The following is a 27,068-nucleotide window of genomic DNA, read 5'->3' on the forward strand; positions in this document are numbered from 1 at the left end:
TCTAGGCACCAGGGGGCTTCAGTGATGATGATGATGATGATGATTATAACGGCTTTTACAGGGTTTCTCCACACTGACTGTGGCGACACACAGCAACGGTCTCAAATTCACCTTCAAGGCAGGGTTCGGGGTTTTGTTTACACAGTGTGAGGGAAAAGAGGCCAAAGATCATGTGTGTCTTAGTGTGTTTAAAAGGAGAATATTGAAAAAACCAACAGAGACTCAATAAATGCATAATAAATAAACAATAAATGCTATGAGAGAGAAAGGCCATAACAGATAAGATAAAAGTACCAGTTGTGAAGTCGTTCCCCCAGCTCGAGTCTGTTCATCTCATACACTGCTACATTCAAGGACAGGATGAGCCCAAAAAAAATGTCTTAATCTGAATAAAACAAAATAAATTGAATCCTTATCTTGTCTTTAAAAAGTTAATGAACAGCATTAAAGGAGAAACAGAATGTCTGGTGAGGGGGAAATTAAGAAATAGCTGTTCTAAGATTAATTATGTCAAGAAAATGTTTTGCTTTATTAGAATACAGTCGAGAGGGTCAGCAAGGATTCAGTTGGGGACCGAGGAAACAGCATAAATCTGAGCTACGTGGACACCTCAGCCTTGGCAGCAGTCGTTTAGTCTGAGAATTCGGGCTCACTTGTCTGTACTGGATGACCATATCACTAATCACCCCTGTAGGAGACACATTTAAAACGCTCTAAACTATTGTGCAGCCTGAAGCATCTGAGCCGCTGGCATTCATTATGCTATTATGAGGATATTCACCATTCTCCAGGGGGAAACGGTAGATCCGCCAGGTATGGCCCAAAGCCTTTACACGGCATATCTGTAATGTGCGATACCTATCTGAGGTTCTGACTTCCACAAAGACACCACAGTCAGGTTGAGGCTTGCTTTCCTAGCAAGTGAATATGACCACAGGCCTTCCAGCTGAAGGATAGTCTTTCTATTTGTTATAATTGTGAGCATTTATGCTTTATTGGGTAGCTTTTATATTCAACAGACCTGGATTTATTAACCTTTATATGTGGCAATTCAAATTTAGTACATACACATACTGACAAATACGGTCATTTTTGTATACAGATGTAGCAAGATTTATCAGTAGCACTACAAGCTACAGCTGAGAACATTAGTTGATTAATTGATCACTCGAAAAATAGAGAGTTAAAAGAGCACTCCATCGATTTAGCTTTGCACTTTTACAACGCTGCTGGACTCGCTCACAACCTCATTTTTTAAATGATTTTCAAATGTGACAATTTTTTGCTTTTGAGTCATAGCAAACTTGGGGTGTTGGCGTCAGAAAGGTTAACAACATCTGTTTGTTACCGTATATTACTGTACTCAGGCTACTCTTGTTTCCTTTGTCATTTGGCTTTAGCATCCTACACTAGGAACCACTCAATGTGACTGTCTTAAGACCTTTGCCAAATGGATTTATCAGTCCTATAAAGCTTCATCTATGTTACCTTCCTCCTTCATGCTACTCCTGCTGGTATTTCAACACACTTAATATCATCGAAAACATCTCTGCTCATTTCCTCATCTTAAGGGGAAAACCCTTAGCTGCCGTTCATGCTTGCGTCGTATGAAAAAACAGTTTCCACAGCCTTGTCTAAGAGAGACAGTGAACATGAAGTGTTAATTTGGTATTATTGTTATTTCATTGTGCCTGGGCTGAGTGTTTTTTAGATGACTGCTGCATTATGTTGGCCTGCTTATTGACACTTGACTAACACTCACAGGAGGACAGAAACTTCTGTCATGAAGCAGGCCTGCAAAAATGCGACACACACTTTTCATGTCCACTTATTTAGCACGTATGTTAGCTGGGACAGATGTGGATTTCAAGCTTGATTTTATAACAAGTCTATATTTTGAACAATGAGGCAACGGTAAGACTGCTAAATGCACTGCAGATGGTCAAATTTGCACTCTAAATTGTACATTTGCATATGGAAAAGTAAGGATAAGATTCAGCCTAGGTTTTACTTTCTAACAGCGTTCAAGTTTCCAACAGCTAGATATACTTGAATCCACGAATCTACGTTGGGACATCAAATAAGCCGTGGTAAGATTCATTGCCCTCGCTGTCGAAAAAAATAAAAATCCCTAAAAAAGCCTCTCTGATACCTGTAGATCTTTCCAGCTCCCAGACACACGCAAGCACAGAGTGAGTCCGGTCTGATCCGGTCTGATCCAGTCCCACGCTGGCCCACTGTGCAGCGGAGGTCAAGGACACCCCAGTGCAACCTCCACCTGTCAGCGCAAGTTGGCAGGGGAGGGATTATGGTGCGACGCGGGGGACAGATTAAAGGGTGACACAAACAGAGATCTGAAGTGCCAATCTGCCGAGCAGTGGGGATCCCCCCACTTTTAGAGCGCCGGCGGACGAGAAGTGATCGATGTGGCATGCGCACGCACTCACACACATGAGCTGGCATGTACAGTCACGTACTCACAAAGAGGCAGAGGCTCAAACAAATGCCTTCCCGGCGCAAGTCAGACATGTCATTTAGTTTGAACCCATCCTCTCAGTAATGTCCAAACCTATTACCTCACCGCACAGCCCTCAGTCACGACAAATGGAAGCACAAAGTACTGCTGATACAAACTTTGCTATCTTAGCTTTAATGCGCTGCAGTCTGGAAGTACCTCAGCAAGTAATAAGCCTTGAGGCCTGGATGTGGTGTCTGGGCTGTGAGGATTTTGAGCACACTGCCCGAGGAGCTTAGGATGGAAAAATAAGTGGCACCTTTGGATTCACTTGTTAAAACATCGTTTCTCAGGCAAGCTTTCACATTATCTGGTTTTAGTTTGATTGCGCCTGTGTTCTCCCGCAGTCATACTTTTAATTCATGTCTAGCAGTTTCATATCATTATACCATTAATCTTAATGGCTTTCCTTCCTCACTGTTTTGTAAGGCTCTTAAACGTGTTTTGAAAACTGCTAGAAATGTGAAGTTTACTGTTATTCAAGTTGTGCTACTAAAGTAATTGTCTAAATTGGAATTCATGAATATATGAGGAAACATTTTACTTTGCCTCCTCCGCTTTCTGACAGCTTAGTGCAGCAAAGAGCACAATCAGTGCCGGGTAACACAGCATTAATTCCAGTTGTTATAGGGGAAAGCATTTCAACGCAACAACTTTCACTATATGGTGATTCTGTGTCCAGATGCTGACATCAGTGGAAAATGTGCATAACACACACTTAGAATTTCCCACTTGGGGAATGGGAGGTTGTTGCTGTTGGAGAGTGTTTAAGTTAAACACACACAGGGGTAAAAGCGCACGAGAGCGAGGTGAACGAAATCCAGATGACTTAATAATAATAACAATAATGCTCTTTGAATATACGCACGTGTGCACAAGGCAGCGTATGCACACACACACACACACACACACGCAGAGACACGTGCAGACACACTCACTGTCCTGGGCACAGATTTGTTATGCCCTGTGCCCTTATCATCTGCGATGTCCAGCTTTCAACAGGCCCTCATATTCTCTCTCTGTCTCTCGCTCTTATTTTCTTGCGCCTTCTCTCCATCTCCCTCCCAGTTTGCCACCATTCAGAAAAGCAAAATGTGAAAAACATGCTTGCCTCCAAACACTGATTTAATTAGCTGATTTAATTAACTGATTACCAAAGTTCCATCTCAATGCTACAAACGGCAGCCAGCATTATTAATCTTAACAGCAACACTGCCGCACTTCCCACTCACTGCTGAAGCTGTTGCACTGAAGGAAACAAGACAGCTGCCCTACTTTCACCCCACACGTATACATACTTACCATCAAACCACTGTACAATTCAAATGTACTTACTATGATATGGACTGAGTGACCATGTGCATGCCCACATACACACACACAAAAATCAGTGTGCTTAAAGTCAGATGGGACAGATGCTGTGAAAAAAATAAAAACACACTCTGGTTCAGAAACCGTCCCAGTGGTGCCCATAAGCTGTCACTTCTGTTCTCCTGCTGTGATTAATTCTGTGATAGTGTGTGTCTGTGTGTCTGCGTGCGTGTGTATGCGTGAGTGTATCCAAGTCTCTATTGTCTGTTGTCTCTCTAACAAAGGAAAAAGAGGGTCCCAGTTAAATTAGCAAGTTTCATTCCATCAGTGTTCATCATTATTTCATGGACTCCTGAATATTTTATACCTTATGAGAGAGAGTGTGTGTGTGAGTGTGTGTTAGCATGTCCTCCTGGCGTTGTGTATGGGTGTGCACATGTGTATGACTGTGCAAGTCTGCATACCGCAGTACTGCGAGTGTGTGTGCTGGGACATTAAGTATTAACTGAGCTGGGGGGCTCGGAGATGAACGTCCGGGTCCTCTACTATCCCAGCATGCTCCGCTGCTCTCCTGTCTCGCCTTTCCAGGATAGGAGCCTGGGGAGCTGTCAAGACGCACTGCACTGCTTTCTACGTGTGTGTGTGTGTGTGTGTGTGTGTATAAATGTGCTTAAATGTGTGTGCGTGTGCATTGTCTGAGGACAGGAGGCGACTCATGCAAAGCCCAGATGAGTTAATAATGCTGTTTGAGAACCCCTCTTCAAACACACACACACACTCTCAGAGACAGACAAGTGCCCCCCCCCCCACACTCTTACTTACTTACACACACACTCACACACACACACATACACACACAGGCACATGTGGGATACTCGTTCCTTGTATGACATGTTCTTGTCTGTCCCCTCCTATTCCCTCGTCCTTCCGTTTCACAGGCGGCGAGGGGGGGGATGCGGGAAAACACAGAAGAAAAGACAGCTTGAGAAGAGCGACGAGGGAGAGGAAAGAATGTGTCTGTTTCGACGGAGTGCTGACATGAAGCAGGTGTCGCCAGTAAATTTCTCAGCTGCCATCGTTGCCTCCTCCCTTCCTCTCAATGCCACTTTTTTTGCGCGTTTTACCTCGGCACCCTTTGTTCCTTCTTGTTCACTTCTCCTATCTGGGTCATCCTTTCTTCTGTTTCCCTACCGGTGTACAGCAGGTACAAAACAAGGCGAGAGAAGTAAAAGTAAACGAGAGAGAGGCAAAAGAGCGCTTCTGACAAAATATCCATGGAGGAGAGTGCAGCACCCCCAAGTCTCCACTGCTCTCAGCGCCAACAGTTCTTTTACCGACGCCACGAGCCGAGACAATTATATATCTGTGTGCCAGTGTTGTGGTTGCCAGCCTGAGGAGCAGAGCAGCAGACTTTGGCAGGCATAACAGTGATGGAAACTAGATTGTTTTGCCTGTTGTTGTTGTGTTGGCCTTCTGGATGGATGAATAGAAAACAGAAAGAAGAAGAAGAAGTAGAAGAAGAAGACTCATGCTTTCATGTCAACATCAGTGGCTTGATGCACTGAAGGTTAGGTACAGATCACATAAGTGCGTGCACGTGCACACACACACACACACACACACACACACACACACACACACACACACACACAGAGTGCATGCGGAGGAATACACACAAACTTCAATGTGCACGAGGAAGCAGGGTGCTGGGCTGGAAACACAGACTTTCGACAGATTGTAAAACCAAAGACCATTCATTTAGCAGAGAGAGAGAGAGAGAGAGAGAGAGAGAGAGAGAATGGAGGATAAAACATGAACTGGAAAAAACAGACAGGTGGGCAGTGGAACGTGGAGAAACACCTTTCCTGACTACACCAGTGCAGCACACACACACACACACACACACACACAGGTCTGTACAGGTGCTGTTTAAGGGTTTGGCTCCACTGCAGAGAAGAGATAAGGGACTGGAGGGAGAGAACGGCAGAAAAAAACAAAAGAAGAAGGAATGAGAGAATACAAAGTGATGGGAAATTAGAGAAGAGTTGCGAGTTGCTTCAGAGACGAGACGGATCACAAGACACATCCTGCAGGTGATCACACGCCCACATGGGCGCTACGCAGTGTTCACACTTAATAAGGAAATCACACAAACACAAATTCCACAAGCTGCATGAATGGAAGGAAGGAAGAGGCCAATCCTATCTGGGATGGCACAAACGTCCCAAATGGCGCACACACACACACACACGCGCAGGCATACACAATGAAGAAGAACAAACACAGACACAAAGACCTTCAGACCTTCAAAGTCAAGTTAACATTTAACTGGTTTAGTAAATCAACACACATGGAGTGTGTGAGTGGTCTGAGGTTTTGAGTGCATGTGAAATTAACAGTGTGTGTGTGTGTGTGTGTGTGTGTGTGTGTGTGTGGTTGTGGCTCAGGGATTGTGTGGAAAGCCACAAGGTGAGTGCAAACTCTTTGATTAGCAAACCTGCTTGACATGAGTGCTGTGACAACAGAACTGATTTAGAAGAGCACACGAAGCAGGTCAGATAAAAAAGGGCTTACCTGTGGCAGAGGAGGCCATGTTGAGGAGGAGGATTGGGATGGTCATAAAAGAGACAAAAAAGAGAGAGAGGAGACAATTAAATAATGGGCTGCATTAGTATGGGTTCAACACAGCATGTCCTGATAACAGAGTGACACTGTGTAAACAATGGACAACCATATAAAATCCCAAAGCAATCACACCATCCAAGATCAATAGCTCAAAATGCCAGTCCTCGGCTCATTTAAGGGATGCAGAAGAATTAATTTGACAGACTGACAAGTGGGGGGGGGGGCGCGATGAACAGCACGTCGGGCCGACAGGCACAGAGACCGACAGGAAAGGAAGACCAGTCAGAAGGACAAATTGATAGGTGGATGACCTATTTATTTGGCAAAAGGAGTGACAGGCAGACAGGTAGACAGATGTATAAATTGGGAAAAGAGAGAGAGAGATGGACAAGTAGACATATGGGCATGACAGAGACAGCATGCCAGAATCAGGGAGTTTGTGCAACAGTGAGGACAGGAATGCCTGACACCTCCTCATTATAAATAAATGAGAGATGTGTGCTCAAAGAGGCTGACACTCAGGGGAGAAACACACAGTGAGAAATCCCCTCCCCGGAGTAGGCAACCAGATGGACAGAAGAGCCAAGGGGAGGAAAGAAAGAGGAAGCAGCACAGGAGTAATCCACTGTTTGCTTTTGTCTTCCTCCAGATCTAAGCCAAGGGCCAAGCTTCAGAAACCAATCCAAGTTGGACACGCACACTCACTCACAAGCAGGTACATTCAGAAGGAGTCAAACAGGAGGATGGAGAAATTACAGGAGAAGGTGACAAACACAGAGAGAGTAAGTGCGAAAAGAGCAGAGTGTGTGTGTGTGCATGTGTGTGTGCGCCAGCGCCTGAAATAAGCCTGATGGCAGCTGTCAGCTTCTATCTGATGAAGGGGGGGTGCAGTATAGAGATAGAGTGAAGGACGGAGAGAGATGAAGAGATGACAGCATGAGCACAGGTAAGAAACGGAGAGACAGGGAAAAAGACAAGCAGAAACACTGAGGGAGGGACAGAGAGAAATGCGAGAGGAGGCAGAGATAGCATCTCTTATTCCACAGGGACCACATCCTATTCCAGATATACACAACAGACAGTGCTGTCAGAAACCATATGTGTGTACATGTGAGCGTGTGTGTGTGCGGCGGAAGGTGAGCACGCGAAGGAGCCACATTACTTTCACCTCAAAGTTAAGTTAATCAAAAAGGAGATGTAGCAAAGCTGACATCTAACGTGTGTATCATACATATGTATCAAGACATTAAAATGCAACATTACCATCACGCTAACACACACACAATCTCAAACACACAGATGAGTGAATAAGAGAGTTGGGTGCTAATGACATGCCCTAGCCTTAATTCAGTGAGACTGGGAGACACAGAGAGTCAAAAAGAAAACAGTGAAAATGAGGCAAGTTTCTCATTAAGCTGCTTTCTGTCCTTTATCCATCCATTTTCTATACTGCTTATACGTCAGAGTCGCTGACTACGGGCGAGAGGCGGTCTGTCTTTTATTACTGTCTTATAATTCTGGCTTCTTACAACTCTGGTCTTTGACTTTGGCCACATTTTCCCATGTAGGTGCAGGTTTTGCAGGGAGCTGCACAACGTCTGATTAACTACCTCAAGTGACGTCACTTAGGGTCATTTGGTGCTGAAGACAAGAAGTTTGAAAATGGAAAAAACAAAACAAAACAGTAATGAAGACCAAAACATAAATTATAGCAAACATATTGCTGCCAGCACTGCTTCAATGCGATGTTGTAGGGCCTCGCTGTTGTGAAACCAAACTCAGCGGTGTCTGACCAGTGGGCCTAAATATAGCTTTAATATTTTTTTCCACAATATGCATAAATGTAAACAAAGGCTGAGGGCAGGCACTTCTAAATAGGCTATTTCTGCTCTGAATATAAAAGTACTTTCATCCATTCAAATTTGTGATTAAATCTTTTTTTGATGACTAAAAAGGAACAGATCTGACTACTCCGACCCTCATTTCTTTGTTAATCAGATATCTGTAGTTAGAGATGACTTTCTTAACAAGTAAACAAACATGAAGCATCAGCATCTGCTGTGGATGTGGATCACTGCACTGATTAACACACTCCCTTTAGAAATTGTGCCTGTTGTTGTCCTAATATACAACAAAGGATTATCCCACCATTTATGAAATTGGATTCTGAATAATTAACAGCCTTTTTTATTTCATTTTTGGGGTTTACAAAACGGTTACTTGAAAGACTAATTCAACCGCTGTGACTATTTTCTGAAAATGTTTGTGCTTCATTTACACTATTCAGTGTTTGTGCCGCTGAGATGGATGGCGGTCGGATCTCATCATCACTCCAAACGACTTTCACTTCAGAGGTGCAGTGAGACGTTCAAAGTCCGCCCCCTCAACAAGGTCCTGGTCTGATTGTTTTGGTCCCAACTGAAATTAAACAGTCCAATTTCTTATACAGCCCAATAAACTGCAATAAGTGAAAAACACTTCTAGTTCGAAAAAGTTGCTTCAGATGGTGATGCTGTAAAAAAATGACTTCAGCTATGGAGACCAACACAAATTGGCTGTCTTCACATGAGACTAGTGGCCCACGAAATACAGCAATCAGTGTGAAATGTGTAAAATAAGCTGGTGAGAGAAGACTGACCAAGTATATAGAGCCTCCAAAATAAAATGCAGGACAAACTAGTTATCGTTTATGTGGCAAAACCACTTCCAAAGCTTCACTCTGCAACTTACAATATCTACTCTGTATCGCAACAGTGTTTTAAACACAACGGCTTGGTGTCTATTGAGAGGGGAGACCATGTCAGTTGTTAGTCTGTTGGCACTACATTTAATTTGTAAGTGTATATACTGTAGAGCCGCAACAGACACCGTTACTGAAGCATGTAAACCTGAATTAACCGATTTTTTGGCATCCAGGAGCACCGACATATTCAGTTTTGGTACCACTTTACAATAAGACTACACTCATAACGGAATTATAAATAGGCTATTAATTAGACTGCAAACACATTAATACAATCGTTATAATACAGATTTGATGCAGGCTCATAATTTGGCAAGATCCAGTTACTTCTTGCAAGTCTTAAATCTTACTGATCAGTTACTAAGATTAATAAATGGCAAAAGAGATGAATCCAGTAATTCGATACGCCAAATGCCACTTTCTGACAACTAAGATATGCTGACAGTGGCTAAAAGCCAGGAATTTGTTAAAAAAATATCAGGTTAAGCTGAAAGGTGTAAATGCTGGCTGGTGAAGAAGGCAAAGTAAGCCAAGAAACTGATGAGATCTGAGGCTCAACAGTACAGCTGGATGTGTTGGCCATTTTATTCAATGTGTTGTGATAACTTATTAATGATTTATAAAGCGAGAAGCGCCAGAACAATAAGCTGAAAGACCTTAAAAGGTTCCACAAAGCTGCAGGGACCAGCAGAGTTGGGTGATAACCTGCTGAGAGCAATCAGTCATCAGTTTTATTGTTAATACAAAAATATTGATTGTAGTAGCTTTAATAAATCATTTGAATTCAGTCTTTTTGAGCGTGTAACTGCCTTTTCTTCAGCACCTAACCACTATGTTTAACACAAACCTGGACAGACAACAAGGTGGGAAATTAGCACCAGATACCAGCTGAATGTTGGCAAAAAATCAAAGTGGCTGGCAGCTTCCAAACACGGCCACTTTGATGATGAATTGCTATTGAGTGACTTGTGAATGCGAACATTTCTCTGTTAGATTCACATTTTAAAAAGTTAATTTCCCACCACGACAGAAAAGCTTAGGAAGATAACTCTGAAAGATTTATATTTTATGATTTCTGCACCTTTCCTGAGTCAAACCCTGTCTCTGTACTCGGACTTCATGATGAATCATAAAGCAAAGGCAAGTCAATACTGACCACTTTCAAATCACCTGAGGCTGCCATCGCACAACTTAATGTGGTGCTGTGAGGAACCTTCTGTCCAGCAAAAAAAGACACATGCTGATTACTTATAGCAAGCAAATCCTTAAAGCTTCCCCATCATATGACTGCACTTTCACTGTGTATTATTTTTAAACAGTGAAATTTAAATGTAAGCATGTCAAAATGCGATGTAACTTACAATATATTTTCGAACATGATCCACAGCCCTCTGCATTGGCCTGCCAAACTTAACCCAGAGGAAACAGAATTCCATCTTGTAGATGTGTTGGGGGGGAAAACAACAGATAGGTGTACATGTTGACAGTTTGCTTTTAAAATAATAAATCCACATCAGAAGCTGACAGCAGCTCTCACAAAATAATGACGATGAAGGAAGACAACTTCATAACAAAAAACAGAAAACTTTTGAGAATTTTAACAATACAAAAACACTTTAATTTTTTTCTTTTTTAAATCTCCAAAAATGTCTTTGAATGAAGGTCCTCGTGCAGTGTTTCATTATCATGATAATGCCGTCAAAACAGATGAATCAAAGAACTGTTTATCTGAATTTTGTGGCTGGGAGTGTGTTGTGGAGAAAGTTGTAAAGGGCATTGTAATGGACCCCTGTGTGCAGTTGTTCACTTGATGGACTTCAGACAAGGCTCCAAAAGGCCAGAACACCATGTCCGACCTTTTCACCCCAACCAACCACACACACACACACACACACACACACACACAGTCTTTGAAACGCCAAAAGGGCTGACCTCTTTACGCTGATTAACATTCCATGGGGGGAGGAGGGGGACACGAAGAGATACTTTCCCTCACCTTCTTGCCCTCAGTTTTCCTCCCATTTTTTAACTAAATCTCTGCTCTGTTTTAATCCCTGTACCTCCAACAGTTTGGGTCGTCTCTCGGTTCTTTCAGTCTGCCCCCCTCGCAGCCTTTTCCTCCACGGCGCTTTCATTAAGCTCTTCCTGCCTCCATCTTTGCACTTAATGTGTCTGTGCATGTATATGTCGTTGCCACATGTTGAACTAACTCAGCTCACAGGCTTAGAAGAACTTGACTGACTCACCACAATGGATCGACTGTGTGCTGATTAATACTTCTTACAAAATGTATTTCGACACATGCTTCTTTCCCAGAAACAAACATCAGCAGATGCACAAACAATTTCCTATTCTGGTAATCAGGATGACAAAATCAAACAAAAACAAAAAAAAACTGTTTCACTAACTGGTCCTCATCTCCTCTGCTTTATTAAGACCTGTGACTCTCAACACCTGCTCTCTCAAAGCTGCTTTTTCTGAGGTTGTTGGTGTGCGCCGGCACGTGGCAGCATGTGTGTGTGTGTCCGTGAAGCATAGCCACAGTAAAGAGTGTATAGACTTCTAATCTTCTCTGTTTCTCTATGCTACCTGCTACAAATCCACATGCTGCCCCACCACCGTGTTCACATGTGGGTGACAGAATATTAGAAATGAGTTCAAACATGATTTGGTCCAGTACAACACCATCAATAAACTCAGCTCAAATATTACCCGCCACAGTCTGCCACAGTGTCGATACAATCTGAACATCAAAAACGTAAAAAAAAAGTGCACTGGATTGCAAAAGGTTGTAAGTGTAATTTAGCTGCGTTTTTGTCTCTTAACTTATTCATAACCTCCTTTTGGCTATACAAAAGGCACATTTGGAGGATAAATCCCTTTGAAAATATAGATGAAATTTCACATGAAATGATATCTCCTCCTACAGAATAGCTGAGATTGAACGCATAAAATGAAGTCAGTTAATCGATCGACAGGAAGTTGATAGTACACTAGTTCTCAATTACATTGCTTTTCTTTATTGTAAATTAATCAATATTGATTGAATTTAATTGGCTTAGAATGGTTGATTAGGAATACAGGAAGCAATTGGAAGACTTTTTGAAATTACCGCATATGATTTTTTTTCACCATTGTCTGACAAAACTGTAAATCTAGAATATACCGTAAATGGAAAATTATCTTTGGTTGTAGCATTAGCTGAGAAAATGTACATGTATACATTCATTTTCTGAAAGATGAAGACGTAGTTCAAGTCTTTTGCTGCCAACATGAAAGCACATACTGTGGCTTCACGAAACACTGCTGAGAAAAAAGAATGATCTGATAAGCTTCGGGAATCTAGGTTTAACCATCTATACCTCATGATAAATGCTCTTGCAGAAAAAAAAATATGACTTTCTTTCTAGCAATGAACATCAAGACCTCCTTGTTGAGCAATGAAAGGTTAGCCTGGGTAAAAAGATTTACATACATACATGCCCACACACAAACAAGGTGAGTCATAACAGAAATCTCCTCGTACAGAAGGCGAACGACCACAAAAACAGACTGAGGCGAGCGCCTCACACGGAGCGTGACAGACTTTCAGTTATGACTTATTACTTGAGGGAGAAAAACAAATAAACGACGAATAATGAAGAGAGAAAAGCCGGATGAAAAGCAACCTGGCACACCTACGAGCAATACATCTTTACAAGTCAGGCAAGCGTGCATACAAGACCACACAACCACATGTCTGCATACACCACTCACACAAAGAGAGAGAGAGAGAGAGAGAGAGAGAGAGAGAGAGAGGGAGGGAGGGAGGGAGGGAGAGATAGAACAGTGAACAAAAAAAAGTGTGCATCTCTGTGTGTGTGCGTGTGTTTGTTTGTGTGCAGTTCAGTGTGAGCCAGACTCCAGCTGAGAGGGGAAGCAATAGCAATTCCCACTGACCTGAAAACTAGCTTGCCAGCCACCTCAAAATACAGAGGAATGGGGGGGGGGGCGAAGAAGGGAGAATGTCAGTGAGCACGAAGGCGATGAAAATACAGAAGATGAGATTTAGAAATAGTGGAGAGTGGCTGCAATGTAAGATTTGATTTGAAAAGAAAAGTACACACACACACACCCAGGTGCAGTGAGGGATTACGGGAAGGAACAGGCCTCGACACCCCTTTGTACTGCCGGCTCAAGTGAAAGGAATGAAGGAAAGATGAGACGGAGAGAATATGGATAGACGGGGGGAAAGGGAGGAAGGGATCATGTGTGTGGCATCTGAACACACCCAACAGGACAAAAACAAAAAAAAGAGTGTGTGTTTGTGTTGAGAGTGACTCTTGAAGGGTGTGTAGCTCTGTGGGAGTGTGTCCCTTTTCTGCTTTTGTGACTCCAGAGGTTCCCCGCGGTCAAGAGCGGATCCTCTTTCTCTCTCGTGCCCTCTTTTCATACACTCGTTCCCCATCTTTTTTTATACACTCACTCCTCGTCCCCTCCCTCTCTTTTAGCGCAGCGCTGAATGGTCCTCTCTCTCTGATGAGTGACTGATGAATGAAGTAGCGCTTTGAAGTCAAGAGTCACGGCGAGGCTGGTCAGGCGTGAAGAGATGCCGGACAAAAGACGGCAGAGAGGGAGAAGGGAGAAAGGAAGGAAGGGAGGGAGGGAGGGAGGAGGAGGAGAAGAACGGGGCAGTGAGGAAGGGAGGGAGGGAGGGAGGGGGGTATTCAACAAGGGAAAACGTCAAACAGCGAACATCCATAAAGTCAGCAAGGGACGGGAGGGCTGAATGTGTGTGGCAGAAAAGAGAAAGTGTGAGAGAGAGCATCGTCTGAATTTTTGCATGAGTGCCGCGGGGTCATTTGTATTGTGGCGTCCAACATGCAAAAGGGCAGCATCATACAAACAGGAAGTAACCAAACTCATGATGGAATGACATCTCTTTGGAGCAGGCCGTCTGGACTACAGGGGCCGGCTGGAGGCCTTTGGGGTTTTTGGGGCCCACAAACGCCTCTACTCTCCTTATTTTATTGCTATGGATATGCAGAAGCCAACGGATAATCTGAAGGGATTTACTGAAACGTTACTATAAGAGTGCTCCTCCCATTTAATTACTTTTGGTGGTTTTCTTGTTGTGTTTCTAGCATTACAGTCATTGTCTTGGCTTTCTGTGGACTGAGACAATTCGCTTTTTATTCTCACGACTCTGGTATTTTTCTTTGTTTAGATGTGTCTGCCGTCTACTTATTACAACATTCCCACTTCCTCATTGCCTTTTCAGTAAGTGATATGGATTTTGCCTGTGGTACAATGTACCGTAAGTGTACATGTAGATTTGCTTTTAACAGATTTCCCTGGTTAAAGGAAGCTTCAATTAAAGAGAAAAATGGACTATATTTTACTCAGGAAACACTGTCTGGGCACCTTGCTTCACAATGACAAGCTCACCACTGAAAGCGTCTCAGAGCTAAAAAGGCTCCCTGGCGGTGATGAAAACCTGATGAAAACTTCTTAGTTACCACCAACAATGTCTTTGCAGTTCAAGAATGACACAAAGCTTCAAATTTCATATCTGCCTGCTGCGGAGAATATGAAATTTAGATGGCAGCAGTGTGACAGGCAGCTGTTTGATAGTCATTGTTTTGGTATGATTTACCCAGTAATTAGAAAGGGAGATACACCGCTAAGTTAATTTTTACAACAAGCAAAACACAAAGACTAAATTATTCAAATATCGCAGACTGTTAATAGCTTGAGTGGTTGGGTGTCCACCAAAGGCACATTTTGTCAGCATTCAGGCATTTGAATGGTGTGAATTTTGCAACCAGTCTGCCTTTTGTCATGGGGACTTACATCTAAAGCTAATTTATCCTGGTTCAACTTTTGCTGCAACACAATGCAACGGCATCTGGCAAAACGCTGCAGCTGCCGACCAATGCTCGAAAGCGTGCATTCCTGGTAAATGTCTTTGTAATGTGAATGTTGCGTTTCCACTGTTTGCCTTACAACAATTGCAACCACAGATAAGTAGATTTTTTGTACCCCTAATAAGCCTTCACACTCACTTATCTACCACACAAACTCAACTTCCTGGGTGATGTTTCATATCTCACCAGAAGTTGAAACAGCACATGGCACTGTTTCCAGCCTGTCTGAAGCATATGGGTGTGTTTAGCACTGAGGATGTAGTGCGCTGATGGGAAGATTACTTCATTCTGTTTTCATAATACTGCTGCACGGCAAAGTAAATTTCATAAGTGGCTTTTGCAGGTTCTTAAGTCATAAAGAACTGGGAAGTTGTTGACCTCAGCAATCAGGTTTCATCCCATTTTGTAGTTCTACACAGCCGAGAGACACAGAAAACAAGTGCACTTCAGTTTCCCAAGGGAAACTGGTCGTCTCCAGGTTGTTACTCCTGCAAGTCAGAGGATATCTGCATAAAGCTGAACTTCCTTTGACTTGCCCGTCGAGGAAGATTCAACCTTATGTAAATTACGAGTTTCCATTCACACTGAACGTCATCATGTTGTATCTCTGGCGTCAAAGCCTCTGTGTTTTAATGGCTGTCTTGCGGGTAGCGATTGCTCAAGCAGAATTGAGCATGATAAACAAAGATTAAAAAAAAAAAAGTGCTGATGGACAGCCTCACTAATCACCATTACCATGTCCGACATTTACAAAAACAAACCGCAAAACAGATGCTCAGATAAAGTTGAAACATTTATCTAAAAATATCTGCTTTGGTTTGACCTTTATGAGTGGGTGATGAATGTGCATTAGCCTCTCCATGTGCATCCTGTATAACACGCAGAGACTTTTTAAATTGAGGACAATGAAGTGACTGCTGAAAATAACATCTAGCCTCAGCGAGACTGGGTTTTCCATTCCTATTTTTTTTTTTAAAAAAAAACAATGTTGTGAGGACAACCCACGGCAAAATCTTAAATATTGATATATTTTGTATCTTTTTCAGGTACTCTGAATTTCACAATAGTGTGCTTTGCATGCATATGAGCTTCCTGAAAGTGATACAATAGATTTTTCTGCATTTATCCGACAGTCTGACATTAAGTATTAAAAAAAATATCACAGGCGCAAGAGGAGGTAGATGTTTAGTTTCTTTCTCAAAGACACCTTGACAGACAACACAAGGCTGTCAGCAGACATATAACATATTGCGAGGGATCGGGCTCGTGACTTCACTTCCACAAGACAAGATTTCCTACATTTCTCCTATCAGATTTCGCAGCAGGTTATTTTAAGAAGTTGAGGGGCTGAATGATTCCCGCTTTCTAGAATACCCTTTGTATACTGGCAATCACCCCAAGACCACCTGATTTTTCTTTCTACGCGCAGGAGGAAAAAGCATTCGCAAGCACAAAAAAAAGAGGGCTTCTCAATTGTGCAGTTCCCTACGGTGAGAGAGAGAAAGAGAACACTACACTGCTCTCGCGCTTATCTCAATCTCACATCAGATCAGATCACTGGCGGATAAAAGCGCTTCCTGACACATCACTTCCTCTCTCTGGAGGAAGCCGACACGTGCTAGGAACCCGAAACGACAGGGTGGCAGTGGGGAGGATGAACAAGTGAAACTTTTTTTTTTTGACGAGAGAGAGCAAAAGAAAGAAATGCGAGGTGTGAAGGTGGTGGCAAGAAAGAACGTAAAGAAAGCAAAAGGCGAAACTGCATATTTGTGGCCTAGATCCACACTGCTGTGTGGGGGCAAACAGGAGGAGGAAGAGGAGGAGAGAGAACAGCGAGAGACAAAGAGGTGAAGAGACACTAAGAATAGTATAACTGGATTAGCTTGAACACTGACCTTTATTCAGCAGGGTGACACTCACTTTCTCAAATCGCTTTTTCCTGCCGTTACAGGAGAGGCCTGTCCTACTTTTTTAACTGTAAAGTTCGACTGAGCAACAGACCACGTTGAGATGAGTTGACACGTTCATTAACTCATGTTACCTCTTGCTTACACCCAAAAAAAAAAAAAAAATCACAACAGCAGTCCTTTTTTTAACATCATTAACAACGTCTTAACAAGATGTAATAGAGGTTTAGTGAAAATATCGCTGGCAACAATTTTGCCAGCAATAAAAACGACAGCCTGCGGGAAATGTGGTCATCTGAAGTGAATTACCATTAATTCTACGAAGTGGCCAAACCACAAAATGAAAACTCATGGCAGCTGCCGGCTTGCTCCTGTCTTTACTATTTATTCTCAGCTGATGAAGCCCCCCCCTGCTGCAAAAAAAGAAGCCCCAGCAAGTATCAGATCCAGAGCCAAAGCAAACTGGAACTTCAGGATTCTGATCCAGAGGTAAGAAAACCTCATTCAAAAATCACACTGACATTTGTAAAAAGCAGAGGGTTTTCTCAACGGTGTGTTGTGTTGTTTACTCCATATGTTGTTGTATGATTGAGCGGGACATAGAGGACTAACTGTTGCATATGTCTAAGACAGCATAGACTTCAACTACACGCTTGATTGTTCAGTTTATCATCATAACCATTAAAAGGACAACTGCATAGCTTTTATCAGCCGTTAAAGTCTTCTTTTTTTTTTTTTAAATCATCACGATAAAGAACAGAACAGCAGTGTGAGCAACTGTCACACGTTTCATCTGTGGTTCGGTACAGCCACAGTCTCACATGTCAAATCACCATACAGGCTTGTGAACACAGACTACACAGGCCACACATTCACAAGGCAAACAGCCGGACACACGCAACCCTCGCCTGAATGCACAAATGAAGGCAGAGGACAAACACACACACATATATATAGATAGATATGGATATATATATATATATAAACACTCATTCAGAGAACACATGCAGTTTCAAAAAGGAGCAACTCTGGTGATCTACAGCTCTGCCCTGGAGCGAAGCAGACAAACCAAGTGTAGCAGAATGAAGAATCTCTGCATTTTCTGTCTTTCCATGAATGGCATCAGCACTTTAGTTCTTCTGGCGAGACTCCCACAAGCACGCATACACACACGCACACAGACAAAAGACACTGAAGCGCTGGGATGGCATGACGGACAGAAAAAACGGAGAGGAATGATGGGGGAAAAAGACAGCGTGATGCATAGAAGGATGCAGACACAACACTATCATTCATTCTCTTTTTGGGGATTTGGTAAAAATTAGCCTCTGTGTGTGTGTGTGTGTGTGCATGCGTGCGTGTGTGTGTACCCAAACAGGAGACGGTCCCAATCAGTTAAAACTCCTCCCCCTAATTCAAAGAGGCAGTATAGGATTTGCATTTTTCCCACAATTCAATTAACACGCCTGTCAGCATCTCCTTTCCATTCACATGCCTCCTTTGGTCATCTCTCCCTCACACATACAAACACACTCCTACAGACACATGTCAGCTTCATGAATGCATTTATTCATAAACTCATGTGTATATAAAATCGATGCATTTGTTTTTGTTTACAAATAAACACTAGGCGCTGGGAGACAAGAAGACGAAAAGAAGCTCATCCGGGCCACCTCCTGTCTGGACATTCAGGGACATGAAAAGACAGTGCTGTTAATGGATGCAGAAAGCAGTCTTTCTTCTCCTTTCCCTCCGTCATTCTCCATCTCAGAAGAAGGAGGGAAGGAGGGAAAAAGACGGGGAGTGGTATCAAAGAACAGGGCGCCATGGGGTAAGGGTGTTAAAAGAAAGACAGACACTCAGGGTCGTTCTGCAGCAAGAGACCAGACGATAGAGACAAGGCCAAACCGGATTTAGAAACCAGGAACTGGGATCAGCCACAGACGCACCGACTTTGCCGCTGGGCTGGCTAATGACTTCAGCTAGCCTCTTGTCTGATTAATAGCCTGTAATCCCATTCTCATGGACAGCATACCATAGCATTCTGCAGCACCACTCATTAACCACTATAGAAACGCCCACTAATAAGTTCAGTCCCTTTGAGCCAACAAGGCTAATGCTAGGCTAGGCTAATCAATAGGCGTTAATCCTGTTGGTGGTGCTGCTACAGCGTAGCGCCCCTCATTACCAGCCATAGAAATGTCTGCTAATCATTTGCAGCATGATTATTTGTCCATAGGGCCACAGAATCACTTTGGTGGTGGTGGTTGACATTTGACAGTCGACTGCAGAGGGTGGAAGAGACGGAGTGACACGTAGAATCACAGACGCTGTGTAATGATTAAGAAACACATCACTCTTGCTTTTCTCTCCCACTCTCCCTCTCAACCCGTCCGCCCTCTTTGCTGAGCGTACGGCCAGCCGGTCTGAAGAGGCTCTGCTCTACGTTGCCGTCATTCAAGTTCTATCAGTCAATGAAAAACCCTCTCCGATTCACAACGGTTAATCAATAATGAAGGCTTGGAGGCTTCACAGACCACCAATAGAGACAGCCGTCAGCAGTCAAGCGACTCCCTCCCCTTGTCCTGTCTTTACACTGAGGTGAAACAGCGGGGGCAAATCAATGGTGGCAACAAACTTGACTCAACTTGACCGTACAGGTTTGATAAAGTATACAAGAATCCATATCTTACACTGACAAGCAGCATTATTCAAAACCAAGCGCTTGGTTTTATTCAGGCATCCATGATCAACTCCAAACAGCTGTCTTTTGCACTGTGGCTGCAGATGGCCTGTGTGGCACGGAGTTGAACTAAAGCCCAGTGCGTTTAGCGAGAGGCCCAACAAGAGGTATCCACATATCCTGTTGAGTTAAAACCTCTCCACTCTGAATTGTGTGGCTGGGTTATATGTTACAGTGACCTGGGGCTGAACCTGAGTTGAACTCTTGTAGTTGAGGGGAAGCAGCGATGTAGCTGAGAGAGGCCTGTCAACACTCCCCACAAGCCACTGAAAGAAGAAAACACATAGGGGCCATATCTCACCCTCTTATGTGTGAGATTGCGTGCAAGTGCGACATCCTTTCACTATATTGTGAAGGGCAGAGAATGAAACTTGAAGAGCCACTTGCATGTTATTCACAAACGTTGTAGTAATAACTACATTTATAGTTTTCCTGAAAAGCAACATAAAAAAAAAACATCTGTATGTACAATGAAAGAGTATAAAATAATTAAGTCACCACCAGTAAAGCCAGTCAGAGCTTGATTTCCACTAAGGCAAGTAGGCTTAAGTCCCATAAGAGGAGGTGATTTGAGCCAAGCAAACAGGCAGGGAATAACTAGCTGGAGGGATGTGGGAATGTTTGTCGGGAATGCTGGAACGTGGTGCAGTCGCAGGATGAGCGCACGTAACCGGCTTTGGAGTGCCTGGCCGCCAGCACTTAAACCTGCCTAATCTGATTGGATTAACACCAACCTGCCTGGCAATACATGAGTGCATACACATACACATACACACACACACACACACACACACACACACACGTCCACATTTGTACTATACGCCAATCAGCCTTCCTGGAGTTCATCTGGATTCTGGGTTGTACTGGCTGATGGCACCATGCTGGGCTACCACATGCACACGCATCCGCTCTCACGCCCCACACACACACACTTACACACAGAGCCATCTTAGAGTGCAGTGATTTGTGCTGTGAATCTGAAACAGACCTACTGAAAGAAAAGCAAAGCCCAGTGTTTGACAACCGTGCTAATTGACTAGCCCCCTCCCCAGCAATGAAACTAAATGTTTTCACCCCTCCATCTTTTATCTGTTCAATCACTCCTTGACAGCTCTCCTCTTGTCTCACACTCGTCCCATCCTCTTCCTCATATTACTCTTCATCGCCTCCATCTCCCCCTCCGTCCCTCTCTCCTCCCCCCATACTCATACACGTAATCATTCATTAGAACCAAGGCAGTTGTCCATTAGGCAAAGCAGCCATTTTGGAAATTGCAGCAAATCTTCCATGAAAAGACATTTCCTCTAATGCGGTAGTCACGCTCGGGGGGAGAGGGAGAGAAAGATGGCAAAAGAGAGAACGAAAGATGAGGGGGCAGAGATGGAGAGAGGAGAAAAGAGGAGAGAGGGAGAAAAAAAAGTGAAGGAGAGAGATAGAGAGCGAGCCCGCCGGCCATGAAGCCACCGAGCGGAAAGCAGGCCTGCTGTTTGATTAGAGAGTGACACCATCATGGACGGAAGGAGGGAGGGAAGGATGGAAGGAGAGGGAGGGAAAGTGTTTTAGAGGCAGAAGCGGAGGGGGATGAGGAGGAGGCGGTAGAGAAAGAGATGGAGAGAAAAAACAGGGAGCGACTGGAGAGGGCCCGTGATAGAGGCAGTAAAATTAGCCCCATCACTTTGCTTACTAAGACGCTCTATGACACACTAGGATTAAAACACACACACACACACACACACACACACAGGACAGATGGTATCCTCCATCTGAAAGCGTGGCTCTAATTTGAGTAAAGTGATAGGAACCTCCTTAACCAATTAGAAGCCCCATATCTAAGGCCCTGCATTAGGGTCGGTGTCTTTTCGTTTCACACACTCATTAGAGCTTGTGTCCCACTATGCGTGTGCGTGCGTGTATTACTGTGTCCCGTGGGATCAGTGACGAACATTAAAGCTGATATAAGAGGTGGGAAATGACAAATCCACTCTGAGTGGCTCTCTGCTGACTATGTGAGTTCCTCTTTTCTCCCACAATGCCACTGTTCATCTCAATCTCATCTCACCGCCGATCAAACACAGACCTGTCTCTCCTACTACCAACCATTCATCTCACAGCCGCTCGCTCCTACTTAATGCGCCTTCCTCTAAAGCTGACACATTTGTCACCAAACCAAACTAAGCCTAATCCATCGTAGCATTTTTCTTCCTCCCACAATTTATGATATAGTGAATTTGAAAAACCACCATATTCAATCCAATTTCCTCAACGTCTCAAAAAAGTTTTGATGCGCTCTTGAAGTAGAAATGTTATGCACAAACTGTGCGGCGATGCAGACCCATCTGTGGAATCAATGAATAATACAGTCAAGACAACAAGGCTTGGAAAATGTTACAGTATCAATAAAAAAGCCATTCAATGGCTGCTTTGGACATTCAGAAAGGTTTTTCAAAGTAAAATCACTTAAATGTCAACTGTCTCTCATTTCAAAGCCAAGTAATTGATGTTTGTGGATTTGTGGATCAGTTTAATCAATTGTTAAAGTCATTTATTATAAAAAATAAATGACAACATGTATGTTTTGGACTATTGGTCTGATATAACAGACTATCTAAATCTGTCAGCGCAGGCTCTTCAAACTCGTGATGGGCACCTTTTATTATTTTCTGGAAAGGTTAACCAGTCATGAAAATAATCGCTTTTGGCAGCTCTAAACATAAGCACATATGCGTTTTCGCCATCAAAGGAAAGCATCATGACAGTAAATGTCAATTGCAGCTGGCTTAACAACTTTCATTTCTAAAATCTATTTGTCTGTTTTTGACTTTTTCCCTCTTTTTTCCTCGTGGATGCGTTTTCTGACATTCAGGAGGCGTATAAAAGCACTTGAATCCTGCTGATGGAAATGGTCCTAATTCACATTTTATTTTTGCACTGTTTGAACCGTTTGTGTAAAATCCATTTGACAGCTGGATGAGAACACAGCTGCAGAGAAACGCTGGATCTCAACACTGCAAATGATGCTGTGAGGTCACAGATTTCCAGATAGAGGCCGTTTTCTTCTGCTTCTTGCAGTTTTTACAGGACAACTCAGCAGGTATGCGGTGTGTCAGACACATTAAAACTGTAAAATTGTCACTCTACTGGCTGGAGCTACAGACTGCTTATCTACAGCACACTGACAATAGGCACAGCTGATGTGACAGCTATGCATACAACACCGCGCCAAGGAATCCCTCACCGCCGTTCTGTAAACACAGATGATCTGTTTCACACTTTCTCTGGCCTCTGCGCCACACTGCTACTGCCCTCAAGACAAATGTCCATAAACAAGCGTTACTCCAGTGATATGAGGGAGCCAAACAATGAGGGAGATGAGGACTTGAACATAAACAGACGCAAGCACTGCGAGAGAGAGAAAAGGCAGGAAAGACAGTGAAAAGAAAGTGAAGAGAAACACTGAGATTGTGCTTTCAGTTCAACTCTCATCTGAGTTCCTCATTGTAGCAATTCACTTCTCTTCCCGGTAAAAGTGGAGCTTCCTGCAATATGGGGCAGCATTGTTTTTCTTCAGGGTGCTATTAAGCTTATAGTCCCTTGTTCCTCCTGTCAGGAGTGATAGGATAGTCGATTATACCAAAGGCAAGAAATCCTCTCCGTGCAGCGCTCACACTGATGTATACCCAAACCTCTCTCATCGACTCTGCCTTCCTGTCGCTTTCTGTTCCTGTGGCCTCTTCAGGTGCAACACAAACACACATAAATACACACCCATACAAGAATCAGCGCTCACAAAGTGATGAAAGGCTGTTTATCCTGCATCCACTGTGATATCTCAGCTCGCCATGCAAAATGGCCGGACACGTTATCACCTCTGACCAGGGGAAACCACGGGAGTCAGGACTGACGCCAGAAGCAAATACCAGCGCTAGTGTGTGTGTATGTGTGTGTGTCCCAGCGGTAATAATCACCCGGATTAGAGCGGAGCCAAACCCCTGCAGGGCCCCCCCTCCCTCGCCAGCCCAGGCCCAGCCCCAACCCAGCCCCAGCCCCAGCCTGCAGCTCTCATTCCCAGTTTTTGAGTAGCGATGGGAAGCAGAGCAGCCGGTCTGACATCTCCAGCGTGCCCGTCTGCCAGACAGACAGGCAGAAAGGTGACAAAACACTTCTTTCCTTCTTTAAAATTCCCACGAATTTGCAACGCCCCCCTTTGTCCTATTGATCATACATAGACAAAATAAAATATGGAACAAGCACAAGCAATACAAAGACAATATAACCTATTCAACAAGCATACCCTTTAACCACAAGGGTGCAGTGAAATGGAAGCTGATATAGCCATCAATATGTCTGGGTGAGGGATGCAATATGTTGGCAACAACAATGGGGAGGTGCGGCGAAGAAATGGGTTATAACTTAATAAGAATGCGCATCGTGTCTGGACACATCGCAGTCAATGCGAGGGATTATTACTGAGTGGAAATGAGTTGCCTGGATGTATTACATTCCCTTGCCTGAAATAAATTCAGCCGAATCTCGGTGTGTGATTCTGTGGGAGGGCAGGCTGATACTGGCACCTATCAACAATTGTCAGAGGCACTGTTGGACCCCTGTGGCATTTGAGACAGCGCAGGGCTGAAATGTCAGTCAACATTTGTCTCTCAGCGTCGATTATCAACCCACTATTTCAGGGCGATGCACACAGTCCTCGCCTTTCTTCTGTTACATTAAGCCATAACACCGTCCCACCCAGCGAGGGGAAAAGACTTTTGATTTAAGATAACATAACAACCAATTGCGTCCATTAACACAGTTTGGGAATTTAAATGTGTTTGTGGTATTCAGTTAAATTACCTTCTGTTATGTTCCATCTTCTCTGGTCTCACCACTACTCTAATGTAGTACAAATTCAATCAGAAAACTGCTGTGTACTCATGTAAAGTTTTGATAATTTTTATGTACAAAGGCTTTTAAATTTACAACTGGATTAGGCTGATTATAACTGTCTCTCCAGAGGAATAAGCCTACATTAAAGGCTGTTTTGTAAACCAAAGATGTGAAAAATGTAGGACTGAACAGAAAGAAACGGTGAATAATTTCGTAAATTTCGTTCGGAGTGAGTAGATTATGTAAATCTTCTCCGACAGAAACGCAACCTAAAGCTTTGTGAGTTCACAGTGACCTTATTGTACCGTCGGGCAAATTTTTCTCGTCCGAAATGCCATATAGTCACACAGTGATCTAGTTTAAAAGTTAGGATATGATCCTCAAAAATATGTCATAACGCTACTGTTGATTCCCATATTTTGACTGCAGGTTACAACCTAAACTTCACGTTCACAAATTCCTCATAACCTACAGTCAATAAGCCGAACAGCTCCCAGTTTTACCTTTGATTTTTCTGCTTGTTCTCCTTCTTGTTGAGGACCCCCGGCACACAGTTGGTGAGTTCGGTCCAGTCGGCGTGCAAGCCGCAGCTCCAGCCGGTGGAGAACCGGGAGAAGAGCCAGGTCTCCTTGCGGTTCGGCCGGTAACAGGTACACTTCTTCTGGCCCGGTCTGCAGTCGCAAGGGACCTCCAGACGGACATTCTGAACCAGGTGTCTGCCGAAGGTAGTACCCCCGGTCTTCTGGATGTGCAAAAACACGATCACGTCCTCCCCTTTGATTTGGAAATCGATCGTCCTCTCGAGGTCCCTGACTGGGAAGTAGTATTTCTTAACGTAGTGGGGGTCCGGAGTCGGGAAGATGTCCCCGTCGTCTTCCTCCGTGAAATAACCGTGCGGGGAGCCGAAATTGATCACCCCGGGAGCCACGTACTGATAGAGAATCAGCATGAAACACACGGATCCGACGACGATCAACAAGAATTTGCTGCTCCTCTCGACCATGTTCCTTCCAAGTACGGTTCCCGCAGTACGCTACCATTTCCCAGTCAAGCCGACATCAGGGAGCAGGGCGTTCGGCTTCGGCATTCTCGCTCTCGCCCCGCAAAGCAGGATTCGTTTTCAGGGCTCAAGAGTGGCTTATTCCGCTACGAGACGACCGGCAAAGTTGGCTCATCGTTCACCGAGACTGTTCAATGCCGTGAAAGACGCATTGTAACTCGCTGAGAGCCCCCCCCGTAGCCGACCCTCCCCCGTTTACTTTACTTTGGTTTGCCGTCTACACAACAGGCTCACTGCATCACCATGGAGTTATGTACCCAGGATGCAGCGCGAATTCTACCTTTTCAACCTCTCTCTCTCTCCCCCTCTCTCTCTCTCTCTCTCTCTGAAAACCGAGTGAAAGGGAGAGTCGCTTTAATGTATTGGTTGACGCGCAACGACCGCGTCATCAGTTAGGGGCCAATAGAGAGCGGCCTTCAGAAAGAAAGAAAGAAAGACAGAACCTACAGTGTATGGCTGCAGGCAAGGGCTGCTGCCAGAGGCCCTTTGTGGCCCTAAAGGCACCAGGCTGTTTGTGTTGTATTTACTTTGTGGTAATTTGAATATTTATAAATGGTAATATTTGCCACTAAAGCACAACAAAAACTGAAATGGTAGTCTATGGTATTTTTGATTTCCAGTTCAAGATGTTTGATGCCTCACCCAAAAATTCACAACCATCGGGGAAACTTACCGTTTATAAAAATGCTGTGAAATCGAGACTTTTGGTGGAAAATATAGCTTTTCTTGTGCAGCCTGTAACCACCTTATAAAGTCTTGATACATTCTCTATGTTTGTACAGATAAAACAAAATGTGTGAACAACTTTAAAAAAGATAATGAACATAAAAAAGAATACGTTTTGCTCAGACAGTACAGAAACTAGATGTAAAGATCAAAATATGTGGCCTGAATTGCTATGCTACATGGCGAACAAGAAATATCAGTAAAAGCACCAGATTATCCATGAGATTATGGAAAGCAGTTTTAATATTGTTCACTTTTTGAATGTACATAAAGGATTCAGCGAATTATTCCCTCATTTCATTTTCAAAGCAACACTCTTCTTCCCATTACAATAAATCAAAACAGTAAAATAAGAAGCAACACAACCAGTTTAGTGGTACCAAAGCTCCAAACGGACTCGTTTACAAGGAAGCTCAAATGTCCGACAACCATCACATCAACAATTCCTGGGGGTTCACTTTGCCTCTCGCGTTGCTACCGCTGGTGGTCAGCACTGAGTCCTGCTGCTCCTCTGGGTTTTTTTTTTTTAACTTATCAGGTATATTTATGTGATTCTCAGAGGCGATTTCTGTTGAGCATGTTTTGACTAATCGCATCAACGAGTGGAAGAGAGAGACATGTTTCAACTGCTGGATGTCGTTCAGATAAGAC

At 43.7% G+C, this 27,068-nt stretch overlaps 1 protein-coding gene across 1 annotated transcript in view; it reads right to left on the bottom strand.

Moving 5' to 3' along the window:
• hs6st1a (heparan sulfate 6-O-sulfotransferase 1a) overlaps positions 1-25,946 on the bottom strand; it is a 53,017-nt gene extending 27,071 nt beyond the window's left edge. Inside the window, exon 1 of the mRNA XM_046413215.1 lies at positions 25,135-25,946. Coding sequence (XP_046269171.1) covers positions 25,135-25,634 — 500 coding nt within the window. The 5' untranslated portion in view covers positions 25,635-25,946. The remainder of the gene's footprint in view (positions 1-25,134) is intronic.
• Between the last annotated feature and the right edge of the window lie 1,122 nt (positions 25,947-27,068).

This window comes from Scatophagus argus, chromosome 15 (genome assembly GCF_020382885.2).
Source record: "Scatophagus argus isolate fScaArg1 chromosome 15, fScaArg1.pri, whole genome shotgun sequence".
Lineage (NCBI taxonomy): Eukaryota > Metazoa > Chordata > Actinopteri > Scatophagidae > Scatophagus > Scatophagus argus.